The sequence below is a fragment of the Saccostrea cucullata genome, unplaced genomic scaffold, assembly GCF_032062105.1.
Source record: "Saccostrea cucullata isolate Sc308-1 unplaced genomic scaffold, CSIRO_AGI_Scuc_v1 ctg619, whole genome shotgun sequence".
In the NCBI taxonomy this organism is placed as follows: Eukaryota; Metazoa; Mollusca; class Bivalvia; order Ostreida; family Ostreidae; genus Saccostrea; species Saccostrea cuccullata.
Genome location: NW_026926657.1, coordinates 144427 through 172336, shown reverse-complemented (window position 1 = coordinate 172336; position 27910 = coordinate 144427). Strand labels below are relative to the sequence as shown.

The window sequence follows — 27910 nt, the reverse complement described above, 5'->3', positions numbered from 1 at the left end:
CATATTTGGTAGAATCGCGTCAAGTCGCGAGGTTGCATGACATAGGTTTGCTGCGATCAGGACCTCTGATCCGTGGTGTCAACTTAAAACAATTAATTCGCCAGGTTCAGCAATGTGCTCTCACCTCAACCCTTAGAACTATGACTTCTGTTACATGACTCGTGGATGGTGGATTCTCGTGTTTGATTATGACGAGGAATTTATTTAATATGTTTGGATTATTAACATAACTGGATTTTCTCTCTATTATTGTGATTTTATATCTGGTAGTGTGAATACATTAAGAAGACAATTATATTCCAACATTACGAAAAGCTTATTCAGGTAGGTATATAAAGTTTAAACACCATTTCACGGCACTACCTTCCTGTTATGAAATAGGAAGATACTTTATTAGTGCAAAGGATGCTAAAACAGTTTTTTTTAATTTCTAATTATATGCAAAATTATCGTACAAACGAAATCGGTTGAATTAAAATCATATACAGTCACATCAAAACCATAACTCTAGGGCTTATACATACTTCAAAAGCTCCAACAAAAAAAAATTAAAATTGCACTTCTCATAGAAATATAGCTGTAATAGGTTCCAATTGATGCCTACCATAGACAGATATATATTTTTGGAAATTTAATGTCAAGTAATATGGAAAAAGGCATAAATGAAAGTATATGCTATGGTTTTAGTAGATAAGTCGGAGGAAATTCTTTCCTGCATGTACGTCGAGAGCAAGGTTTAAATAGCTCTGAATCAAATACTTAAATCTTTTAAATTAAAGAGAAGAAAGTGATATCAATTTTAATTGTGTGTTTGACAGGCTAGATTCCCACCTCGCGAGACGCGAAGCAATCACACAATATCGCCCGGCTTTTTTGTAGTTCCAGGTTCGTTTCTGTGTTTCACTGCTACCAGTAAACTACCCTTGTTCCTCGTCATTTCAAACAAGAGATCGGGATTAGGAATGGATAAGATTCCCCTTTCAAGTCTCAAACGATAGACAATACATTTCGTCTTTATATGACATATTCACCCGAATTCCAATGTCCTCGACAATTAAAGAAGAAGTCCAAGAAACGCCGAACGTCAGAGGACGGGGTATTATACGAGGTTACAGGATGCAGCCGTTATCGCGTTCGACCACTAAATCTTCCTCCGCACAATAAAAGACCCTGATAGGGAAAGCTTTGGTAAATAATAAGCAAGATTTGACATTAAAAGAGGGTGTTAAATTCATGAGATGTATTTTCTTCTAATGATACCAGCATTGTTTGGGGTGTTTTGGCGAGTATTAGAGCCTTATAAATTCACAACCACTTAACACATTCCTGGAGAGACGAAATAGTGCTTTATTTATTGTAGCTTTTGTCCATTGGTTGTTGACCATTGCATTATGAATGCGTTATAAACTGTTCAGGGATTGGTCAGGGCTTACACCGGATCAACCATTCCAATATTAGATATTTGAAATTTTTCTGATTCATTTCTTAAAGTCATATACATGTACTTCGTCAAACCTAAACTCTTAAGTTATTTCTATAAACGATGGAAGTTTCGATATATTGCACTTGTAATTCTTTTTCGCGGTAAACAAGTATGAATAGGAGAGGTTTATTATGTGGTAGGATGACAAAAAACCTTATGGTTTTTGGTCATAAATCTAAGAAACCGCGTGAAAGTGAAAGCATAGGAAGGAAGTGACGAAAGAGAGAGAGAAAGAGAGAGAGAGAGGGGGTGGGAGAGGGAGGAAAAGTGGGAGGAAGGGTGAGAGAGAGAGAGGGGGAAGGACGTTAGAGAGAGTTTGTCTGTGTGATTGTGAGTCAGTGTATAATAAAATTAATTAAGTTGAGGAAATGCACAATCCCTTTAAAGACAAGTACAAATATATAAAGATTTAAAGAATTTACGTCCGAGTGCTTGGGTATTTGGTTAAAAGTAAAACAGCGACTTTACAAAATAATCTGTTTAATATTTGGCAAATAAAGACAAAGGAGTCAAAAATAGGCAGGACTAATGAATGAAAAAGGTGCGGAAATTATTAATTTATTATAAGGAATTTGCGAGTGATTAACCGATCTGGGAAATTCAGGTTGAAGATAATTCAAAGCATCATTCCAATATCATAATCAATCACACCCTTAGTTATTAAACTTCAAAATGTTTAGGGGGATGAAGGTAATAAGTCTGCTTAATTTATGGCGTCAGCAATTTCCGAGTTAAATACCTAAAAAAAATATCTGAAAGAATAAAACCTGGACAGAATCACCTTCTATTTTATACAAACTAATTAACATAGCCTTGACAGGGCGCTTGTTGACAGAAATGCTAACAATTTAACCGTAGTGACAAGTTACCGTAATATGCTTCAGACCACCCGCCCACAACCAACCCCGCTACCGCGGGCTAGAGATTTAAACACTTTATATAAGTGTCGAGTGTTTTATTCTAATGTTTTAAATCTTTAATGTGTTATCCGTTTTATTGATACCTGTTGCTTTGAAATTCCATTCACCAAAAAAGAATAAAGAGAAAGAAAAGACTCAAGCAAGAAAGAGAAGGGTGCACTCTTAAGCCGTGGACATCAATGCTAGAAATATTTCTCCGTCCATGTCGCTGTTTCATAAAGTTCTTAAGAAGAATGAAATGCAGACTACATTTTTACACAGAAACAAAAAAAATTATCGCATTCATGAACTGTTTTTGTCTGCATTGCACCTTCGAATGTTGAGGCAAATGTTCGAACATTTTCCTGTTATCTTCATTGTTGACATCCAAACACCGGGATTAAAGCGGAGGTTTGCGCACAAAGGTCCAGACATTTCTCTCAGAACGAGGCTATACAGCGCCCTATCGGCCTTTATTATCACTTTCGGTGAGAATTTGGCGATTTCTGTCTAATCGTTGACACTTTTGTTGCAGGGCATGTGTCTGTATGTTCTCATGAAACTTTTACTCCGTACCCGATAGCAGTACAGATAAATCTTAGGCGAGAAGCTTGACACTTAAAAATGGTCAACATAAACAAAACACATTGTCGTCATGAACGCCAAAGCGCCCAGGGGACAAAGACTGTCAAAATTTATTAATCGAACAACTTATTACAATCAGCTCTATCGAACACTCCCGGGGGACAAATGTGTATCACGCGTGTTATCATTTAAAACTAAGACTAGAGAGTTTCAGGCACGGTGTAAATTTTCAAAGATAAACATATAAAAAGCATATCTGGACTATAACCGCATTTAATGGCCGTCCTGATTCCCATTCGTCTGGATAATAGACCTTCCAATGATCCATTTGGTTTACGCCGTGGAAAATGAGTTCAAGTTGGTAGATTCTGGAGTACTGAATGCAGTGCCCGGAGGCCGAATTATTTGATTGCGTTCCTTATCTGGCAATAAATCGACCTTACAACTTGTTTTCATCAGTGTCAGAAACGTTATTTTCGCGTGCCAACAAATGAAACGACTCTACTTTACATAAGTACTAAATAGTTTTGCCTGACACAAAAAAAGCCAGATTTGACAGCATTTCATTTCAGGATAGGTAACAACTAGCATCAATTCTGAAAACATATAGGACATCTACACGTATATAGCCAGGGCAATGCATAAGACTTTTTCTATAATTAAGGGCGCAGAAAAATTTAATTTCGATTGATCTAAGTTTTTTTTTTTGTCGCGTTGTCCTCCTCTTATTTTATCATATTAAGATTGGCCTTGAAGATTAAATTGATGGTTATCTGTGTGCGTTAACATTGCATGTTAGGGTCACATCGGCAGCAAAGATTCCTCACAAGTCGTCCGTAATGTTCACAACCCCCCGATAAGATACTATCTCTCTACTATGGCAAAGTTCCTGGTGCAAAGCTAAGACGAACAAATCGGTTAGCCGAAACACGTCGACTCGGCCTACCGAGTTTTCTAGCATCTTCAATTATTTTCTTTGAACTTTAGCTCTTCGATGACTTTCTTTTGTTTAAAACTACGCATGCGTAGTTCGCTTGAATTATATCTGTTTCGTTTCCTTTATCTTTAGAAGTTATTTGCTTGGGTCAAAGAATTTTCAGTAACTTTGAAAAAAAGATTGATTTTGTTTGACATAGAACGATTGCTCTAATTTTTTTTTTATTAACCGTATGGGACTTTTGAACGATGCTCTTTGAAAATTACTTTGAAAAACGTCCTACGACTGTTACAGCTGCAGAGAAAAAAGAGTGCTTTGAAAACCTGTGTGCAACCAGTCAAAGATTTACTTTATTCTTATTTTTTTTCCTGTGGAACTTCATCAGTAAATAAGCTCAGGGCCGTTTAATGTCTTTCAAAAAACCCTGGCAGCGATCAATAACGTGTACAAATTAATGAACGATCAAAACGACAGGTCAATGCGTTTATTAATTCAAGAGTTAAAAAACATAACCAATTCCAATTATTTTTTTTCTTTCAATAGAAGGATATAAAAATCTATCATCAAAGCAAAGTTCTGTGCATTCCCTGGCGAATATTTAACATTTTATTCGTCGATATATATAAATCTGTCTGTATGATAGATCGTATTGAATGAAATTAAGATTAAATTAAATAGTATAATCATCAATTTAATGACAGGTACAAAAACCTGCAAATCCAAATCGAAATTACAATCCAATCATCATTTACATGTAAGAACAATTTTACCGATCGTTCAGATTTCGAACATTGCTCAATGCTGGCTTACGAGAAAACGTAAGTTTACATGTAACCCATTTATAGGTGAAAACGCTGCACGCACCTTTCAATTATGACGCATCTTTAACGCTCACTCCTCGCTAGGAAAGAATCCGCAATTTTGATATTGTATCGGAGTTTATTTCATTTTGTTTACGTTAAATAAACGTCAAGGTCACGGTTACGATACGGTACATATACTCAGCCCTGCTGTAGTAAAACATTCGGGGCTCATTTAGACTCAGTAGGGCTTGATGTTATGATGTCGGAGTGACGCAAAAATTTCTCTAGCTGACCTTAGAAGAGAAAAAATAGTTCATGTTCTAAAAGACCCCAGAAATATTAGATTAATTGAGCAGATGCTGTACAAGTTTAAAAAAAATTCGAACATGAGTTATCAAAACAGAGGGAAGATCGGATGAATTAAAAGGAGAAGAGGTTTGTTGATGTTTAGTACGGCGTCGAATTTTCAAGAGTTCTCTTTTTTTTTTATTTCTGAAAACCGTATTACAAACTGTGGGGGGGGGGGGGGGGTAAAAATTTGTTGGACTCAGTTGTGACCTATAAAATAATATAAGTTGCAACATATTTATTCGGTAACCATGATCTATACATGTTATAAATTAATAAACATATCGAATATAATATATGGGCATTTTTTCCTTAATTAAAAGGAAAATCTATGAAGTCTAGATTTCTGAGATTTTTCTCAAGTCAAGACATTCTGAAGAGTAATTTTCCCCATGTGTTCAATTGCATTATGTACTCTCAATTCTGCAATATAATGATAGGCGAACCCTATTAGTTAAGCTCAATTTTGAAATAATTCAAAGTTTATTTTTTTTGCAATGTAACTGTACCTAATTTATCAAAAAAACCTTAAAGGCGATAAAGTTATGACAAATCTAATGGGGTGTCGGTGCGATATACAAGTTAATTTGAATAGGTTTCTGATAATTCCATCCAAGCGTGTACTTATTTTAGAGATTCGATCAGAAATCCACACCTGTAGATTTGCACCTGGTCCCTGCTCACAACATTAACTAAATGCACTATGCCTCGCTCGGGTTAACTTTTACATGAAATCCGATACATATCTCCAGTGTTAAAAGGCAGGCAGCGAAGTGTTGAAATTATTAATACATGGAATTGGTCTTAATGAATTAATAAAAATTTGTTTTCTCGCCTTTGTCGTTTCAAGTCGTATCACTACATCTTATAGTGGCCTTTAAAGTGGTCTAATAATTGTGTGCGTTCAATGAAATAGGAACAAGTGTCATTGTCAACAGGGTGAAATATTTAATATGTATCTGATATTTATATCTTATTCTGAAGGTTAAAAACGCGCCCAAAGAATTCACACCACCCTGGGCCATAAGCCCAGTGCTATCTAGATCTCTCTTGATATTTTTTTTATTTAAAATTTGATTACAAATCATGGATGACGGAAGTTCTTATAATTTGTAACTCTTCTGTGATGGTATTCAAAGGTATTAGGGAATATTTCGTATCAATCTTTGGGTGCTATATGAACTTAAGAGACAGAACTTATTGAATGAAATTAGGACAGTGTAGTTGCTGATATACTTTGTCTACAAAATATTATGAAGTGGATCCTGGTACCTAATTTATGCAAGTTGTAAAAATCGAACTAAAGTGATTATAAACAATATGTGAAGACGATTTATAAAGGATAATACGAGTGTTTGGACAGTTTATCCCGTGATAATGCGATAATTGACTCTCCGCAGACGGATCGTGCGAGCTCTTGTGGGTATAAGGAGAGAATTTCTGGCATATACACTTAGATTCCAAATATTACATAAGGAAAAATGGTTTCGTGTAAGTGGTTTACAGCTATGAAGTGTTTATATTGCTTGTCAAATTCAGGGTAATAATTTCTAAGCATAACTTTTGGCCTTTCACCATCAAACTTCATTTATCTCAAGTGATCATCATTCTCAATGTGTCATGAATTCTGGTGTTCACTTCGAACGCACCGATTATGACGTCACCGGGCCACTTTGTGTCACTCGCTTTGATTGGTATTTTAATTGGTAAACCATTCTAGAAATAATACTTTTATTTCTGTCAGATTTTAAATATTTTGACCACCCAAGTTTACCACTTAAAAGTGCAAGAGAAACCAACAATGAATTTTTTAAGTGTTTATTGTATAACAGTTGTCATAATTTCTAACATCGTTACATACGTCTATAGATTACCTTTCTAAGAAGCCGATGATTAACCGTCAGTCAAATTTATATCTTCCATGTTATTTTGTCCTTTATTCGTAATTTTTTCAGTCGCTTTCTTCAGCAGTAAAATGGAAATTATTTTGTTCCAGAAGGAACTCTGGTATTTTATCAGCTATATATAGCCCCGGAGTTCCTGGAATTTTATCTTCAGTCGGAAATTCTGAGTTAGATATTTACAATCCACCATACATCTACTGACCTCCCTTGACCCCCCCTCCCCTTCCCCATAGCAAAATTAGGTCATTTTGGATTTTCGCTTCGCACTCTCATACTGCAATCATGTCATTCAGATTTAGGTAAAAATAGATTTGCCCAATTGGTTTTACCGCGGTAAAAGTAGGTTCAGTTTCCTTTTAAACAAAGAATTAAACAATTTACATTTTGCAATCTTTTATCGAGAAACTGTATTTTTTTTTTATATTTTTTTCATCACTTTTCATCATTATTTGGGAATGGTTCAATTTTCAATTGCATAACATAATACCAAATGAACAATATTACATTTTTTGTTGATATAGGGTTGAATTTCACAAGAAGATATTTTTGAACGAGCAGATAAAATCGTATTGAAAATTCTTCATATCTCTTACAAAAATGTTCATGGATATAACATAATGATATTAATAAGATTTCGGTAGTTCATCCAACGTATCTGTGCTGATTTTAAAGTTTCCGATAAATGAGTGGCTTTTAAATAGATCTTATTTATCGTTTTTGATACGATTATCTTTGACACTTTCGTCTACTGTTACCCAAACTTTAACCCTGTCGCCATATTACACATGGACTTAAACAAGATTTCCCAAATAGCTCCTCATAATGGCTGTCATATGCCATCGTGTTCAACATTCAAAAACCCAATCATCGCTTTTTACATTGAGAGGAGTTCATTTCATAATGAACATGGATGCTTCTTTTCATACCGTGAGAAGAAATTTTGTATATGGGTTATAATTTCATATACATTACATAGGGGAAATTGACGCCGTCTCGATCCATTGTGAACCGCCAGGGTCGACATTGATTCCTCGCGCCCCACAGGTCTATAGCGTTCTTTGTTGTGTGGGGGATTATTAGAATTAAATGTAAATATGACATATATCATTATTTTTCGGAAGAGGCGAACATTTTTTTGGAAAATATCTAATAAAGGTTACTTACGCAACTTGCACTGCACATTTATACACCGCTTAAAATGAAAGTTGATGCACTCTTTTGTATTAGAGGTACAAATATGCAATAATTTTTCAGTTTTTAAGAGTCACAATGTTTTAGACATCCTCTTTTACTTCAAGAAATAATAGACATGCGATATGACATTAAAAATGAAATTAATACTTTGAATTTATAATTTTTTTCATGGAACGCGTGCTTTTGCGATTTTGTTGGTAGAATAAGTCCTTTCTATGCATGGCATTTGCATCGATTTTTTAAAAATACATTTCATTTACTGTTAATTAAATATTAATATCGATAAAAGAAAATTTGATGAAAATTTCCCACACATGAGAAAAATGTGAGTATAGCTATCTGTACATGCATGATCATTCAGAAAATGACTTCTGAGAACCTCGGTAGACATCTTGGTGATCTCCCTTGTACTGCCTTCTTCAATTACATTGTATGGATGTTTTATATCAACAAAATATGCTTTGAACATCAATGGTTCAGTAAAAAGTTTGTTCTCCCTGGACATAGGTGTACAACTTTCTATGGGGTGGTTCAAATTAATTGTTTATTAAATTTTTATGGTCTAATTTAGGACGATGTTAATCTTGTTCCTGGGCTTTGCCAACGATTTTGAGGAGTGCAAAATCGTAAATTAAGTGTGTAAATTATTCGTTGATGCTTCTTCTATTAATGAAATAATGTCACCATATTTAAAAATCATGCTGCGCGCACTGGCTGTTGAACAATCAAGCCTCGCGGTCACACAATACATGATACCCGAGTCGGCCATAAACATTTGTACTATCTCAGTCATTTTATCGAAAATTAATTTTTTAACTGGTATAATGTAAGAATTTACTCCTGAAATTGAATTTTAAATATACGATCGCTGAGAAAGCGTTTTTCTAACGCAGAGAGATAAAAAACAGCTCTCCAGTGACATAACGTAAAAGGGCTAGCAAACAAAGCAATGAGAAATTCTCAATGAAATACCAAGCTATCGTGGGAGACTCCCCTCTTCAATAACCATTTTGATTACACCTCCTAGAGGAAAGAGGGGCGCTCTGAGCTTTGGGGAGGTTTTTTTCTCTCCTTTCTGTTTACGGGGAGAGAAGTAGACGTGATCACTGGGGTACACCGAACACACGGTTGAGCGGTGTAGCCAGTAATATAGTGTTCCTTTAGCGCTAGGCTGGGCCTTACAATTTCAGTTCGGTCGGATTATCTCGGCTAAAGGGAAAAGTCACCTGCTTAGGGAATTAGTCTACGATCATACTGTGGAGGAAACATTTATTTTTTAGCGATAAAAATGAAAGGGAAGAAAACTTGACAAATTCATAGAGCGTTCGGGTGTTTTCCCCACTGCACTGCTCTTTGCGGATTATCGCGGATTAGCAGGGTTATTAAGTGGTTGATTAATGGTGCTTCAATCAAGAACACTTGACGAGGTTTTGAAATGATTGAAACACAATGGGTGTATGTTTTCATGCATTGTCGAAATATTATGACATTACCTGAAGACCGATTGAAGGATATCGTTGGCTTAACAAGATTATCAACAGATTAACGCCAGGATTAACTGTTTGGCGAGAACGTATCCGTGATTTTTGCGACATGCCGTGTGAGAGTAGGTGGATTGTGTGATAAATTTCCCTGTTAAAGGAATCGGTAAAGTTCCGATTATCTGTTCTTAAAAGGATCAAGTAAAAAGATATATATGACACAAGACAGCAATTGTTACTGAAGTTCTTCTGTTTTTTTTTTAAATATGTGCATATGAAGAGATCTATCCGGAATCAGTTTTCTTCAGTAGGAATAAGGGGAAAAATTGTTCTTTAGAAAATTTATGTTTATCTCACCTCTGGTAAGCTTTATTTTGTGTTTGACTTTTCTTCATTAAATGTCCATCTTATTTATCTCTAAAACATGTACTAATTTTTAAATGCCTGTGTGAATGTAAAAACAAGAAAATACCCGAAACAAAACGCAAATGTTCATTAGTAAATCAAATTTGTATCTGTTCCGACAGACTTTTTCCTGTGGATTTTTATTAAGGTTGCTAGTTTGTATAATATCCTAGATGTCGCTGAACGTCAAGAATTACGATTGTTTTCGTGATTATCTTGCAAAGTTTGGCATGAAAACGTTTCCGCCACGTGCACCAAGCAGAAGGCAGAAATGATATACAGATCTAACACAATGTCACCCTGTGTTTAGTTTCCACATATCTATAGCCTGAAATAATTCTATCATTCGACCAAATGACCAAAAATAATTGAAGAAGAAATTATGCGCAGCGTACCGATGGTCAACAGATCTTTGGGATCGAACTTTACGACAATCAAAAACACAACATTGTGCATTGGATACCACGTTTTTAGAAAAATGAAAATATTTTAGTTTACATTTCCATTGAAAGAAAAATTTACTTGTTAAAAGTCATTAAGTAAAATTTAACTTATTCCAGTCAAAGAAATGTCAAGCGCTGCTCTCTCGCTATGCACAGCTATGCACAGCTATCTATTCTTAATGAAATCCTCAGCTTATTTTCTTTCATACCACTTCATTCAGTTCGATAGCTCTTAAAACGATTACAACCTCAAGTTTTTTAATATCTTTATTCTACAAACAAAACGTTCGTTCAAATAATAACCTGCATGCGCTATGAGACAAGAATCGAGTTGAAGAGTTTGTATACGGAAGAGCCAATCGGCGCGTGCGATTCGGTCGTCTGCATCCAGCTATCTTTTGCGCCTATCAATCAAGGTTTTTTAACGTAATGAAAGGAATCGGGAATCGTTATACATGCATATGATACGTTTACATTTGGTCACTAGTTAATATAATTTCATCAAAGATTCTGCCATTGTCATGTAGGAGAAATTAATCCGTCAATATTAAGGAAGAGGGGAACATTATTAAGCCCCACAGTGCCTTTGATTTGTGATGTGCATCCTATACATGGATGTGTGTGTTATTAAGTGATATGAAATATGCGGTCTTTATTTCTTTTCTTAGAGGTGCAGGAGAAATCCATGTGATATGCGAAAATGGCGCGAAAATGTGTATTATGGACACTAACAGTTCGGATATTCCTACATATAGTTCTATTTCCTCTTCTTGTGTCTGGGATAGGTGACATATGGTGGTAAGTGTTGGAATAAACTTCTCTAAATTTAAAAATAAAAATTCTTAAATAAACCTTTTCTTCATCAATATTATTCGAATCTCGTGTAATATACTACCTTTTTAATCCAATGTGAGTAGGAGAATTCCAATCATAATTTCAGACCAACTCAGCTCTTCAGATTTTTATGTTCATGCGTATCTGAATTTACAAATAGCAAGCATTAAACAATGCTACGATGGTCGGTATCTATTTTCCCTTTTAACATTTTTGCTATTTTCATTTGTCCTGCATTTTCAATGAACCTGGTAATGCGATGTCTTAAAAGGATGCACTTAAAAGACATTGACATGTTTTCTGTCAGCGATAAGTAATAGATGACTTTTCACCTCTCTGTTAGAATCCTAGCGCGAGTGAAATGCGCAAACAAACTATCACCTGCTGTTATCAATACGCACGGTTTATATCCACTGGGTATTGACAAATTCTCGGGCGATTCTGAAGATCATTTTAATGTCTTTATGAAAATGAAAAATTCTCTGTTCGTGTTCAGATTAGCTAAGCAAATACTTTTAAAATGTGGGTGTCGGGACTCATTATTAACACTGCAAGGGAGAAAAAGCCCACCACTGATTTGACATAGATTTTTGTTAAATTATGAACTGAGTTTTACTGTACAGTGTGTATATACGGTTGTTATTTCAAGATTTACTACAGTTGAACATATAATTGTATCATTTCACTAAGGTTTGTTTCACGTTTCTTCAAAGACACCCAATTTTATAACCCTAAGACTTGTTCCGTTCTCCATGAAGCAAGATTTCTAATACGACACTTGAATTAAATATCATTATGAAATTCTCAGCTCGTACAAGGACAAGAAATATTTTATATATTTTCTATTTCCCTTTATTTTTCAGGAGCTTAGGATTATCGCCGAGACTTAATGTATTCAGGAACCCTAATTTATACTTGATTGGTACTCAACCAATGTGTACCCAGTTAAAAGGACTATCCCCCGGCCAAGTGCGCCTGTGTCAGCTGTTCACGGACCACATGCCCGCCGTGGGTCGAGGGGCGCAGCTCGGAATCTTAGAATGTCAGCATCAGTTCGCGAACAGACGGTGGAACTGTTCTACGATAGAGGGTGATTCTTCAGTGTTTGGTCCAGTCTTAAATGTTGGTAAGTACGAAAGAAATCACAGTCTGATGGTTTGGACACCCATAACAATTGTTACAGGAAACAGAACAACTGTAAAACAAATCTGTTTTCAACAGAAAACCAACATAATCGTTAGATGATTAGCAGAGCAGGGTGCAGATATCATCGGAGTTCAAGTTAGTTGCGTCAGTGATGGCTTTTGCTATTTCTTTTTGGTTTTCGAAAGATATTCGTATTTTTTCTGTTCAGATAACATAAATACATCGCTTGTTAATTATGTATAGCTACTGCAATGAGAATTAGATAATTTGGTAAAGAATAACAAATGAATGTACATACAAAACTCAAAAATCTTTTCATGTTATGATTAGTGATCGCAGTATGTTTTGATACAAATGATGACAGAGGAAAGCTGTTGTAAGCATCGGGTTCGGTAACCTTGTGTGGATTAGAATCTCTTGTTTTACAACATGACATTTTCCTCCTCTAGCAAAGAGATGCAACTAAAGCACTCCTGAAACCCGATCTTATTACATGGATAACACCTTGCACAAGTTTGGCAGGAAAGCTGATACGGGGCATAAACAAAAAATATTTTTGAATTTAATGTTTCTTATATGAAGGTCGTGTCACATAACATTCGGTTGAACATGACTCCATAGAGAGATTTCTATGATAAAGTCACATAGTTTGGTAATTAAGGCAAAACGGCCCTGTTCAGTGCTGGAAGGGATCTTCCGTTTTTTGTATAAATGATTTCAGACACGAACGTATATCTGTCGACACTTCACCTGACGATTTTGTGGTATATATTGATACGTTTGACACATTTTCAACGCGCTATAACTTCCAAGCACATTTTTTTTATATTTGCACCCAATCATACTTATCTTGCATATTTTACCGCAGGACATAACGACCTATTTTTTCCTTTTTATTTTGAAACGGTGATATTCCGAAAATAAAATTGCCAATAAAATGTGCATTAGTTTCAATCTGATTCGCACATTCGAATTCCAATGATCCGAGTCCCTAAAATGATCAATCGGATATTTACGGAATTCTGTTATATGATAAATAATCAAATTAAATTTGTTTTTGCACTTAATAACATTTACTATACCTGTAAACGCAATCTATCAATTAAAACATTTTACGCATTTCCATGTTATAAACATCATAAACATGATATATTTACTTATGATCACTAGTTAATGAGATGTAAAATATTTTATATTTACCTCGTCTAATAAATTTTAAATTTTCAACAAAAATACTCACTTAATGGGTTTATTTATGTGTGATTCTATTTCTACCTTAAGTTTACCCTTCGGCTCTAAACATTGAAAAAAATAGGAGTTAATTACAGTATTCTACAATATATACATGATATGGGTAGTGAAAACCCATCAGAAATGAGAATTCAAAATAATTTTTTTTCTCTGGAAGGTATTTATATGTCTTAATCATCTGTAGCAAATATTTAGATGTAAATGTATGTATATTTAGAATAGCTAGTAAAGTCCATTATTAATGACAAACTATCTTACGCAAGATAGATAATGTTGAAAATTGGAGAAAATTAAAGAAATACTCTGTGTATTAATGAGAATTGAGGGGTAGAAGCATTAGCTGAAAGTTTTCTAACCATAAAAATTAACGGGAAAACCATCTGACGAGAAAACCAAATGGCTGGTGTAGATAGAATATGTAAGAACCATACCATTTATCTCGGTGCTAATTAGCAAAAAAAGCTATGGCGAGCTAATTGTCGAGGGAAAACATAGGCCCCATACTGCGCCAGGGTCGATGATGCTTTCAACATTATATACAGTTTTGCAATGAAGATAAGCAAACAAAGGGATAAGTGTTTACTTAAAAGTTAACGAGATCTTTTTGTTTTATTTTATGGAGACAGGTTTATATATAAGTATTACATATTCCCACTATCTCATATGGTATTTAACCCAACAATTTGGAGATATTTCAAATAGATATGTCACATAAAGTCACGACTTTGAAGTATATAATACGTGTGTATATTTATTTTAATTGAGTGTGTTTGTTATGTAACGTCAACACTGTTTTGTAAGATTTTGTTCAGTTTTGTTACAACTGTCTCAGTCAAATTAAACAAACACAAAGAACTGACAGGACGATCTGGTAAGGTTACCCGTGTTCAAACAAGCTGATAACTGCGTTTGTTCGATGTGACAATTCCTCCATTCAGAAGACACATTTAGGAAGTTTTCGGTCAGAGAACAATTAATTAAGCATTTAAATTGTATGTAAAAACTATGACAAGTCGTTGGTGTTAGCTAATCAAGTGAGTAAACAAACCGTTGTCGATGCTCCACCCTTATCGCTGTGTTTGCTAATTAAAGAACAAAAACAAGAGACATAATGCTGCAGAATGAGTTATGAGCTTTCAGGAATGTTAAAACATGTTTGGAATTTTTCTAAATTTGCTTGAAATAACATTTAAAGTGTCGCTGAAGCTAATTTTGATACCCGTGTCTCAAAACACTTCGACCCAATTTTATTAAATGTTAATACGCTTAGTGAAAATACATGTACTTTCTCTCACCTTCCAGACGTCAGTACAAAAACGATATTAGTTAGAATTCAATCTAGAAATGGGAGAAGGTGTTTGTAATGCTCAAGAGATAAACCTTTCCGCCGCCTTTAGAAAATAGGACATAAGAAAAATGTTTTAATTGCAATTTAATCAAAATGAAAATAGATTTAACCTAATCAGACTAATCTCGATGAATATTGTGTACATTTTGTATTAAAAAAATAGATTTAGAGAGCAAATAGCCATGATTAATAGGATCATAGTCCTGTCATTCAGGTATTAGAAAAAAATCAATCCGTCTGACTGAATCTTGACAGACACGATCGCACTCTGACAGTCCGCCATTGATACTGTCCAGAATATGCTAATCCGCTGCCTGCGGATAATTCCGGATTCAGCGACCCCAAAAACATTGACTACAAATATTTTATAAGCCTTTATCTCGTGTGGTGTCTGTGAACAGACTTAGCCTGTCTCTCTTTTTTGATCCCATGTACTTACGATAACCATTTCAAGTCCAATAATTGGCCAGTCTTGTGTTATAATCATAAGGGTATTTTTCAGCCTTAAAGGGATCCTTGAGCCCACCCATTGAGTCCGCTAAATTAACGGAATATCGTTTAAGTTAAAATATAGGGTCGATGCAAAAATATATAAACGAATCTCATATTTAAAAAGAACCTTACTATTTATTCAATAAAATATAAAAATAATAAAGTTTATAATCAATGTATGCATACAAAATAAAATGACACGCATTACTTTATGTTACAGCTATCATTTACATATACCATCATCGGTAGTGTATACGAAGAAATATCTTCCAAGCCTCACTTCTTTAAATTATATGTACTTATGATTTACATTATGTCGAGAGTATAGACAAGTAAAATTTTTTTTATTGAGTACCTCCAAGCAAATTAGACCGTTTGGAAGCCTTAAGGGAGATAGATTCATCTGTATGTGCTGAGGCTCTGCATCAGTTTGAGAAACATAAATAAATAATCTTAGATGGATTCTTATATACATATTCAAAGTTTAGTAAAAGAGGGGATATAATATTGTTTTGAGATGCATTACGAAAATTCAAGTTTAATTTTAAAATATTTTTCTGATATTTCAAAGCTCTAACTATTTCAGGGCAACATTGATTTTGTGCTACAAGGTACCACTTGCTTTAACATTTTCCTATTGTATATTTTTTTTCAGCAAGCAGAGAGGCTGCTTTTACTCATGCAATATCATCTGCTGGTGTCATCCATTCCGTCAGTCGCTCGTGTAAGGAAGGCGAACTGAGCAAATGTGGGTGTAGCAAAGCCGGGCGACCAAAAGACATGGCCCGGGACTGGATCTGGGGTGGATGTGGGGATAATATAGAGTACGGGTACAGATTCGCCAAATACTTCGTAGATACACGTGAAAGAGATAAAAACCATAGGAGAGGCTCCAGGGAACTTGGGCGAATGTTAATGAATCTCCATAACAACGAAGCAGGACTTCGGGTGAGTACATTTTGGTGGGAAATTCAAAATTTATCTGATGAATTTGGAAAATGTGCAATCTAAGCAAATTGTCCATGATGCTGTGGGTGTTTTACGTTACATAATCACGACCACTGATGATGTTCTTTTAATCCAAATTATACCCCCTGCGGCGGGTAGTTCTGTTTGACGTAACAAGTCCTTTGATCACTTAATTCCAACATGAAGGAAACGTTTGGAAACGGCATCCCCCGAGCGATATTCCAAAGAATCCGCAATTCTACCACGTGCACTTGTGATGAATCTTTGAAAATTAGCATTTAATGTCCCGTCTGTTTGTGCAATAAACTTTGCACTGAAATAAACAGCTCCGTGGTAACTTAGTTTGGAACATGCAACTGCTTCCTGTGCAAAAAGAATCTTGGTAAATCATCGAAAGGTCCTGCATTTGGCGCCATTTTGAAGTCTGCGTATGACAAGGGTATTGTAATATGCTGCATATTTCAACAACAGCTGACGATTTAGAGCTTTAGAACCCCTTTTCCTCTGATTACCTTGTCTCTTGAAGTTTGATAAAAGGTTTTGAAGTTGAGCAATTCTTTAACAAAGAATTTGCTACATGGAAATTTATCTTTGTAATCTGTAAACATTTCACGTGTTTATAGTAGACAATCTTTTGGTTTACAACTGTTGGTTAAAAGAAAAATTTCAGCATACAGATGTCATGTAGAGTTTCAAATAATGTTAATGTAAACAATTTGTATACATTTAAAAGACATTTCAGATAAGTGACATAAGAGGCAGGTCAAAGAGTGCTTCTCTATTGCAAAAACCGAGTTAAGAAAATGTTTTTTTTTTAACTAAAATCTCGTTTTAAGATAACTGCCTCAAAAAAGACAACATTCATTCACTGCAATAAAAATTCGAAGAAACCATATTTCAAAATCAAATTGAATAGACACATATAAACAGAATGTGAGGAAAATACAAAAATACATTTTATAAGATGAAAGTATCAAAGCTAAATAGTTATTTTGTTATAAAGTTTTCATCAGATACTGTTTCCAACTTTTAAGATTGTATAATTATACCTTAAATTGTAAATTATTTTGTCCCCCGACGACCTTACATTTTTTTTTATATATGTATAAGCTAGGTTGTAAGAACATACTTCCACACTAGCCGGCTTTACTATTAGTTTGAGTGACAGGCTTCTGGGTTCTAACTTCGCTGAGAAGTTATATTACCGATATAACGATTAGCAAGACAGTGCTATGCTAACGAAGTCACATTATGTTATCTTCAACAGTACAAGCCTGCCAATCTCTGAGCAAACTCATATAAGACTTCACGCCAGCAACGCCGTGTTTTTACCTATAACGGTCTACGTTTGAAATGCTGTAAACTTGTCTAAGAGCAATATATGTGTGCTCTGTTTAGAGTTAGGGTTGGAACTTCGTTCTACTGTTACCTCGGATGCTTGAAAGCACGCAAACGATATTTTGAAATGTATGGAAATTTTGCCATCAGACTTGGCTTTATTCTAATTTTGCTCATTTTTAATATTCTTCATGATGTTAAAAAAAATGTGAGTAGTTTTTCTCGGTGCGAATTTTCCACTCACAGTGTCGCTCGGCATACATTTGATTAATATAGCGAAGGGACCGATTTGACTCAAATTCAAACTCTGGTCAAATGTAGCAGAAATCCAGGTCAAAAAAGCTCTTAAAATCATTTTAAAGTTTACAAAAACTAATTACGTTAATTATCATTGTCTTTTTCTCGTAATGAACCTTGACGTCTTACAGTTTAATGGACTGCAAAATAGATGTGTCAAAATTTTTCTTGCAACTTACGGAATTCTAATGTTTTTCGTGTCAAAGCGGCATTAGCTGTATAAAATAAAGATAGGAAATAAATCTATTAATTAAAAAGAAACAGATTTATTTCGAGTAATTTTTGGTCGTCGTAACTTAAATTTTGCGAGTCCCACCTACATGTACGGCAGTCGTGAATAGTAAGATGAATGCACAAGCAAGAAAAAAAATAAATGTCAGGATATTTATAGAACAAAATATGTTTGAAATTTGATATGTTCTTGAATTAAAAATTCTTGAACAAATCATTAATCAATTTTCTATTGTAAACTTGACAACTAAAAATTTTAAAAGAAGAAAGCCGTAAAATTATTCACCGAGAAATTAATAAATTCAATATCTGGAGTAAAAATATTTGATAACTATCTAAGATTGGATGGATGAGTTAACAACTGAATTTTATCATAATAAAGTACAATGTAGATAGTATACAGTATTTTTAAATTTTAATGAACTCCCATGAATAGATATAACCGTAGATAAGACTTTTGATTCATGATAAAATGGAATGAAGGGTGAAGTCAATGAATTTTCGGAACCTCGATTCATTAACCCTTTATAATAAGAGAGGGGTGCTTTTTGTGGGTAAATCTACTATTGTATTCTACTGAATGCGATATTTAAATTAAATTATTGTTATACTTTAATTTAAGGTAATCCTGCATTACTGTATATATATTTTACATGCCAACTGAGCGTGACGTCTAAGAATAGTTCGATTCATTCATCAAATTCGCTTCGCGAAGATTATCTCCTCTAAATTTTATTCTTCGAATAAAACAAAACACATTAACTAAGATAAAACAATTATTGCAGCCTGACTGACTGCTTTATTTTGATGGTTTAACAAATCATCGAAAATATCTCAAATATGAGGTAATTTATGTTCCCGGCCGGAATGAAGATGGTTTTACATTCCCTACATCTATTCGGGTGGCGTCGTGTTGCATCCCAGAATTTTCATAATAAGTGATTTATTCCGAATATACGCCCGATTACTCCTGTTGGAAAACAACCACACACCGCTTTCTAAATTTGAGGTTTTATGACAGGGTAAATGCATGTTCATTTTTCAACCCGTGCCTAAATATAACACCAACAGCTTTATTGTTGTCACCGAACACCGTATATCAATGGCTATCTTGTTTGTAACATGGAAATAATGAAAGGAAAAAAAGGAAGTTTTAAAATTTCAAAACTTTTGTGATCTTTTTTTAAGAAAGACAATACACATTAAAGGATTAACATTGCCCGTGACTAAAATAATGATTGTTCATATCAGGCGGGGTCTAGCCGGGATTTAGGCTAATCCTTCCACTTGTTGATTCCATTAACTGAGATTTCACGCACCTGCTATCCTTTTTTGAATATTTACGCTCTGCTATGTCTACAGCTCTTATAAAACACTTCCTTAATAGATTGGAAGACAAAGGCTATTGTCCACAAAGTAATGATGGCATTTTCACCGAGTTCAGAGAGTGAGGGTATTTGTCAATAGGGTCACTTGCCTTAGATTTTCTGCGAAGCTGAAAAAATTGTCCAATCGACCAATCGTCTGAGACGAAATTTGATGTTAATTTCTGCGCAGTGCGTGTAAACTTAAGTTTAGCTTCTCGGTATTAAGTCTGTGGCCGAATTTTACACGGGATTCCTATTGATGTTCATAAGTTTATAGATTAAAACAATGCAGTGGAAATAATTTTCAAACTTTTTTGGCACTCACTTTATCAAGTTCCTTCAAAAGGGGTGGTACCTTAAAGAGCTTAAGTGAGATTAAGGCTTGTGGTTATATAGAAAGTTCACCATTCTCATAATTCATGTAAACCGCCGGGGACATTGTTTTTGATGAGGCTTCCTAATCAGTCTACATAGTCAGGTTGTTAAGGTGGCTCACCCAGCCGATACGACTGCCGTAAGTGGCGGGTCACCGGATGTCGTGTTTGCTGAGCGCTCGGAACAGTTCGGAAGATCACATTTTTTACACTGTGGTCGCGGATCCTGGCGTGGGTATTTACTTTTCCAACGAAAGCCCTACCCGATGACAACTTAATTCGTTTTCAATGTCAAATTATTAAAAGATTACAACACCTGCATTTTAGATCCTCCAAGAAACCAAGCCAATTATTAATTGTTATGTCTTCTTAGTAAAAACAATCAATTTTTTGTATGTGCATAAGGACTACAAGTATCAGGGAATCCTTCTTATAGACATAAACTTAGAACACATAATTTTTTTCCCATTGTTAACAGACATAGGCATATATAGTTTCCTCTTTTTAAAATCTTTTTTGTCACGAACACAATTTGTCCTATTTTTAAAAAATAAATCCGTCTGATCTCCTTAAGCATTCATTAAATCGACAATCTACAGCATATACTCTGTCTACCGCATTCATAATGATAACTTTTTATACATATTCCATTCATTGCATCCATGCTTATCAAAAATCTGCATGAACCTCTAACAGTCACAAGATTCCTTTCATATCTATATATTTCTCCCTTTTGTATTTTTTGTCCTTAAGCCCTTGAATTATAGATGCTAGTTCCGTTTGCAGATAACATTTATGACATAAAGTGATTAGTTTTTTCGTCACGTGACACTATATGTTCGACTTGTCACCTGGAATAAGAACTTGATTGACAATGTAAGAATAGAATGACGTATTTGAGGATTCAGTTTGAATGGATTTTAATTTGTTAATTTACACATGCATATGCTATGATTCACTTTTTATTCTTTGGAGATTACATTTCTAAATGATTAAAATGATACCCATCTCAAACTTGTTAATCTTATGAATCATCCAAAGCAAAGTTATTTGCACAGTAGATTAGTTTATTATGAGTTCTTCATGCCAATAACATTTGTTCCTTTTATGCCTTATGGAATATATGTCAAGATTCATTTCACTGTTAATATCTTTAACTAGAGCAAATAAATTTTCCGATCGGGGCGGAAAGCGAGGAAATAGATAGAACTATTTCGAATCCAAACGACATTTTAATGAAAACTTCTTATTTTTTCGAGAAACATTGAATCCTTAATGTACATTTAAACACACGGAAATACTTAAAAACAGATTGGCATTCAGTTTAGGAAAGAAAACGTGCGTCGAACATAAAATATACAAAATTTCATTTACTGCGGAGTGTGTTGGCATAGTGCGTTATTTACTGCGGGACTATATCATGTATATTGCAATATGGGGATTGCTCTTCGTTGCGTGGTTATAGGACAGACGTGGGATACGGGGTATTAGCGGTAGTCATTGTCAGGCAAGGTTCCGGCCGATGACAGCGATTAATTTTGAGATGATAAGTTAAGATATACTGTCAGACATCGCTGTCATTTTAAGGTTTCAGATCAACGAAGAGATAAAAATGCAAAAAAGTGTTTACTAGCACACACGGGAAAAGCAATGATCGCTCAAATTTCGCTAGTGTTGTGTTGAGATTCTGTAAGTAAGTGTGACTTAGAAACTGAAATTTGAGGCTACGGACAAAATATGGTTAATACTTTAAAGAGAGATTCTGCTTAAATTGAAATGGAACGCGTTACGATAATGAACTCGTTACGAAAACTTGATGTTAAACAATACATATTAATCAGAATGTTTCATTGTACATTGAACATGAATGTATGTTTTTAAAAGTGTTTCAAAAAAGTATAGCATGTCCCCACTCGACCACTGTGAAGATATTATACGAAATTTAGAAAGTACCTAGGTACATTACAAGTTTAAATTAATCAAGTTAAAGGGTTATGTGTGTTCACAAAATTGAATAACATAATGCAGTTTTTTGACATTAGCCTTTTACAGATCTCGGTAGACGTCCTATACTTAGTATTTTTAACTCTTGTTTTATTTTCATAGTTCAAATATTCTCTCTCTTCTACCAAAATTTAATCATAACCGCATCACCTGCCAACTACATTTATAAAAAACACTGACTTATTTTTTTTAATAACCAGTAATTAAGAATTCGTATTCTAGCGAATGTATTTATCTTTTTTATTGATTGATTATTAAAAACAAACTTCAAAGACTTTAGTCAAAATAAAACTGAATGGCGCATTTATATTTCCAAAAGCTTTTCAGCATACATGTATTTCTGAGCCTTATTTTAATCTGAGAAAATAGTTATGGTACCCAGTTTCTAAGCTTTTAAACTGAATAGGGAAAGTTAATCGGCGATGAGATGAAAGTCAAAGAAAAGCAGAACTTTGATCATTCATTAAATATATGAATGTGATCGTTTTAAGTTTATAATTGGAGAATGTCATAAAAGTTGAAAATGCCGACCCATCTAATTATTGGAAGCAATAGACCAAGCTATTCGTGTGAAGAAACAGTCCCGAAATTGTACATGAATACTTGAAATCAATTACACTACATAAAAAACAAAATAGGGTAATAAAATACAGATTTTTTAAAACTTAAATATGTATCATAAAGAATAGGAGTCCGGGTAGATCCTTATATTTATTAACTTAACAAATTAGAAATGTACCGATATACAATTTCATCTTTGGAAGAAATCTAAAATCCGACAGGCAATCCTCAATTATTCGAATTTCATCCTAAACTAAGAGAAACTCTCTCACACGTCAGTTGAATTTACATTGAAAGAGTCCTTGAGAAATAAAATGCCGAGGGCGAAAAATACCAACCGACGGAATGATAATCAAAAGGCAGTTTTAAACACGAGACTTTTAAGATTCTTGAAAGATTTGTCAAATTTGACGAATCGCTTTCACTTAAACATTAAAAAAAACATTGAAATCCCTGAACACAGGTGTTAGCCAAAGACAGAAAGTTATCAGTTAATCAGCGTTTACCTTGCTAAATGCTGAGTATGTAATGTATTCGATCTGTGCTTTTTGATGGAGAGTTGTCATATCGGAGATTTAGGAGGAAATTCGGCAATAAATCATGTCGACTGTGAAGATCGATGCTTTTGTGATTGCTACAGGAATTATGGTTTTGTCTGACACTACGTGTGTCAAGTTCTGCCATAGGTCGAATTATTTAGACATTCTCATATTTCTCGTAATTTTCTTTTTAATCAAAGAAAAGTATTTAATGTGATTGTTGGATTTGTTTGTTAAAATAATTATTAATTATTTTTTTTACATACCGGTACATGCAAACCGACTCCTGTACTTATTTTCAAACTAAAATATAAAGAAAAGAAAGACAAAGAAAAAAAAATCATCAACAAAAACAATAATTTTTATGAAGATGAATGATAGGGTTTCTGCTATTCGACTGGAAGGGTGTCGAGACAAATAACGGGCAATACGTCATTCATCGCTAGAAAAAAATTCTCTGAACTTTTTCCCCCAAAGAATTTTAAGTGCAAGTTTTGTGTGAAGTACATGATTTGAGAATTGCATTAAATAATAGAGATTAGCAATGCAAGGTCATTTAGAACAGTTTTTTGGTTAAGAAACTGTCTTTTCCTTTTTTCTGTAAACAGCGAGATTTTAAGGGTACTTTTCTACTTGAATTAAGCTATAGAAAAAGGATACATGATGCATAATCATTTCGTTAAGTTTGATACTCACACCCAAAATCATTTGGTAATACTTATTAAAAAACGAAGAGGTGTATTTATTATGTACTTTCGAAATTAGACCGTATCGGAGAAAACCAATCTTCTATTATTGCAAACAGTGAAGTTTGTAGCGAAACTGTGAAACAAAGCTGCCTATTGAATTTATTACAAACTCAGGAATATCCCATAACCTTGCTTGTAAAATTTCCAAAAATAAGCGGAAGTTATAAATGTCTATCATATAGATATATTTACACGGATGTCAAAAAAATATAGAATTATGAAATGTATGCGATAAGGGAATGACATGTTTATTTGATTATAAACACATAGTTGAGATTTTTCTCTCTCCGTATTTTCTTATGCATTACCTTCGAGGAACGACTGTTTGCTAAAACAATCGAGAGTAAAACAGGTATCAAATCCAGTTGGAAACGTTTTCGTTTGGTAGACACGAGTTAAATATTTGTACAATGCCTCGTGACAATTTTGTGCAAGAAAACATTATATCTCTGGGCTGTCATTTCACCTTCCTTTCCAGCCATTGCTCCGAAAAGATTTCATGCGTCTATTTTATGAGCTGCAATAGTTTGCTTTATTCTTTTTATATATATAATCTGACAGTAATGCAGTGTAGCTAAATGTATATTGAAAAATATGAACAAGGTATATTCAATACAAAGTCAATGTAACTTCTACCGAGGACGTTCCTATAATTTTTGAAATGACAATAAAATCCAAATAAAAGAGGGAAGGTCTGGGTTATGATACTCACAATCTCTTATTCTATCTTTCTAAGTGGGGGTGAACTAATTTAACCGAAATTCTAAACAACATATATAAATCATTCTTCTCTTTTACAGGCGGTGTACAATTACGCTATGGTGGCCTGTAAGTGTCATGGAGTTTCAGGATCGTGCAGTTTGAGAACGTGTTGGCAGCAGTTACCCGCCTTTAGAGACGTGGGAGATAGGCTTAAAGAACGATATGATGGCGCGGTAGAGGTCAGGTTCAACAAACGGGGAACAAAACTCATTCGTAGGAACAAGAAATTCAATAAACCCACTTCAGAAGACCTAGTGTACTTTGAGAACTCCCCTGACTATTGTAACGCCAACCCAGAAACAGGGTCACGTGGTACAGTAGGAAGGGAGTGTAGTAAAACGTCCAGCGGAATGGACGGGTGTAATCTTCTGTGCTGTGGGCGCGGATATAACACTTTTAAACGGAAAGTGGTGGAACGGTGCAAGTGTAAATTTAAGTGGTGTTGTTATGTCGAGTGTCAGACTTGTGAACGAATTGAAGATGTGTATATCTGCAAGTGAACGAGCGACTATTTTATTTCTCGGAAGTGGGATAAATCTTCTTTGTCGTTAAGTGAGGCCAGACCTTGCGAAAGTAAAACTTGCCATCCCATAACGGAGACAGAAACTTCTCTGTGAAGAAAAAACTTTTTTATTCCGCCCATTTATAAAGTGCTAATACGACTTTATCAATGAGATGTGATGGGATATATTGTGAAACAGAGGAGAAAAATCACTGAATCGTGGTTCATAGTGCAAACTGTTTCGCGCATTTGAAAAATGTGACGAGCACTTCGATTGGCTGCCAGAAAATTGTTACTGCTGTAGTTGACCAATGACTGATCGTCTCTTCATTGTATTGACTTTGTCATAAACACTTGTGTTTATTGCAAGTATTTGTTGATTTATTTTACTAAAATAGAATGTTATTCATATCATTTCATCATAAACCATGTTTGTACAGATATTAGATAATATGTCTCGGAAAATATTGCACTATCCTTTTCGAATTGGAGAAGACAAAAAAGATGTTATATTGAACTTAACAGAGAGAGAGGGGATAATGTTACAAAAAATTATAAATTCATACTAGCTTTGGTTAAATAAAGGAAAGTAAGGATAGTTTTATGACATTTATGCTTATAAAATATGTCCATGTGAATACAAGTACATTGTATGTACAGCACACACACATTTATTTATTTGAATACGCAACTGTGTTGAAAATTCATAATTACATGTATTCATTCTGAAGCATTGCACATAGCAATAGATTCAGGGCAACACTTATTTTCTATCAGCTGTTATGTCATATGCCCTGTTCTTTCTTTCGTTTTATAAAATGTTAAGTGTATAAATTCAAACACCTGTTTTTTCTCTCTTATTGTGCTCTTAACTTATGGCAATCATCACTCATGAATACTTAATTTATTCATTTAAATATAATTGATGATCGTTTTCTGTTTAAAGAAAAGTGACATTTATAAAGAATTTTTTTTTTTGAAATGATGAAATATGATAATGCATTGACAGGAAAGCTAGTTATTATAAAAATGTTAAATAATAACTTTTTTTACATTGAAGAATCCTGAAAATATGTTCAACTTCCCCCTTTTAAAAAATTCCTAAGATTCTTAATTTTCCTGATTTATTTTTTTATAATATATGTCAATAATTTTGCCATAATTCAAATGAATAACGATGATTTATTTCATTTAAATATCAGATATAAAGTTCAAAGAAAGGTCATCGAACTTTAGTTTTAACATAAGTAGAAAATCGACTTTAATCTAATCAAATTGTACATATAATATGTCCTACTGACGTGTTTAATCGACTTAAATCTAATCAGTTTGTACATAAAATATTTCGTACTGTTATGTTTAATCGTCTCCCAATGATGACTTTTAAAAGACAAGATTTTGAAGATTTAGAAAAATATAAACATATCAAGTGTCTAACAGGTACTAGATCTGTACATGATAACCTTCTTTCGCAATTTTTATGTTTACAAGAATGACTTGATTTTAAGAAACCTGACATTTATGTACAAAAGGATACAGATATTTAAAAAAAAAAATGTAAATTTGATATTGTCCAGGCTTTGTTACAACACGAGCTTAATCTTTTTATTGAATGGAATATATGTAAATGTTTAGACTGGTCCTTCTTACTTTCCCCAAAACAAAATATGAAAGCATCAATAGTTTGTAAAATTAATGTGTTAAAAAAATTTTTTCAGTTTTCCTTGAAAGTAATTTTAAATAGTAATATTCTATTATAAAATAATATGCCTTTCAAATTTTATCTAAAATTTAAGAAGCGGTCATAATTAGACTGAATTTGTCTGCACCCCTCAGTGCTAACATTACGAAAAATGTATTTAACATTTTTCCATTTCTTAAATTATAACATGTAGATATATTTTTCTATTCCTTAGAATTGTCAATTTTGTTTTTTATGTTTGTATTTCATTATCATTCATGAACAAATCTTTGTTTTAATTAAACATCTTTATGCGCACGAATTATCATCATAACCTATTTGTACAAGCACTGTAAGTTAAACATACAGGGTATTTTTTGATATAAAATTGGAAATAAATGTTTTTCACATTTGTTACAAGGACTTTCTGCTGTTATTTATATTAAATTTTTACATGTACATATTATTAAGTGTTCCTTTTCAAAGACTGTTAAAAAAGAACATGTTAATATTTATATCCACTGAATATTTTCTCCTTTATTTCTTAAGAAACCCCATTGCGTTCATCACTGCATAAACTACAGTAGGCAGGTCGCCTGTACAGATTTCTTAATCAGTGGCTGTTCCATCAATGAAACGTATAAAGACGTTCGCATCATTAATACAATAATTAATCTTTTTAATCCTACTTTAATTGATTATTTAAACAGATATAAATATAAACAATAAAATGCTTTCTTTGTTTGTTGTTACTGGAATGAATGGTCGCAGCTATTGCAGAAAAAAATTACATAGTAATATGTATTTTTTCTGCAACAGCTGCTTCCGTTCATTCCAGTAACAACAAACAAAGAAAGCATTTTATTGTTTAAAAAATCTGAAATAAAAAAAATGACCAATTGTTTAAGTCAATTTGCTTGCCAGTGGATTTAAAGAACAAAAATATATTCTTGCATAAGTTTTTACACACTAGAAATAATTAT

The 27910-nt window shown here is 33.8% G+C and overlaps 1 protein-coding gene across 3 annotated transcripts; it reads left to right on the top strand.

Annotated features, from left to right (window-relative positions):
* Positions 1 to 26781, top strand: LOC134272352 (protein Wnt-5b-like). Of its 3 annotated transcripts, none has more exons than XM_062754598.1 (5): positions 1 to 324; positions 11151 to 11280; positions 12180 to 12442; positions 16209 to 16501; positions 24783 to 26781. In XM_062754598.1, exons 2-5 carry the CDS (start codon positions 11183 to 11185, stop codon positions 25242 to 25244), a joined length of 1116 nt encoding a protein of 371 aa, XP_062610582.1. In that variant the 5' UTR covers positions 1 to 324; positions 11151 to 11182; the 3' UTR covers positions 25245 to 26781. The 3 variants fall into 3 exon arrangements, with proteins under 3 accessions (XP_062610582.1, XP_062610583.1, XP_062610581.1); XM_062754599.1 differs by lacking the exon at positions 1 to 324 and adding an exon at positions 6503 to 6546; XM_062754597.1 differs by lacking the exon at positions 1 to 324 and adding an exon at positions 9210 to 9996.
* Positions 26782 to 27910: the final 1129 nt, after the last annotated feature.

Excerpts from the sequence above, each read along its gene's own strand:
- LOC134272352 (XM_062754598.1), top strand. The coding sequence starts at position 11,183 with ATGGCGCGAAAATGTGTATTATGGACACTAACAGTTCGGATATTCCTA. Across the intron at positions 11,281-12,179 it reads GGGATAGGTGACATATGGTG|GAGCTTAGGATTATCGCCGA; the intron begins GTAAGTGTTGGA and ends TTTATTTTTCAG. Across the intron at positions 16,502-24,782 it reads ACAACGAAGCAGGACTTCGG|GCGGTGTACAATTACGCTAT; the intron begins GTGAGTACATTT and ends TCTCTTTTACAG.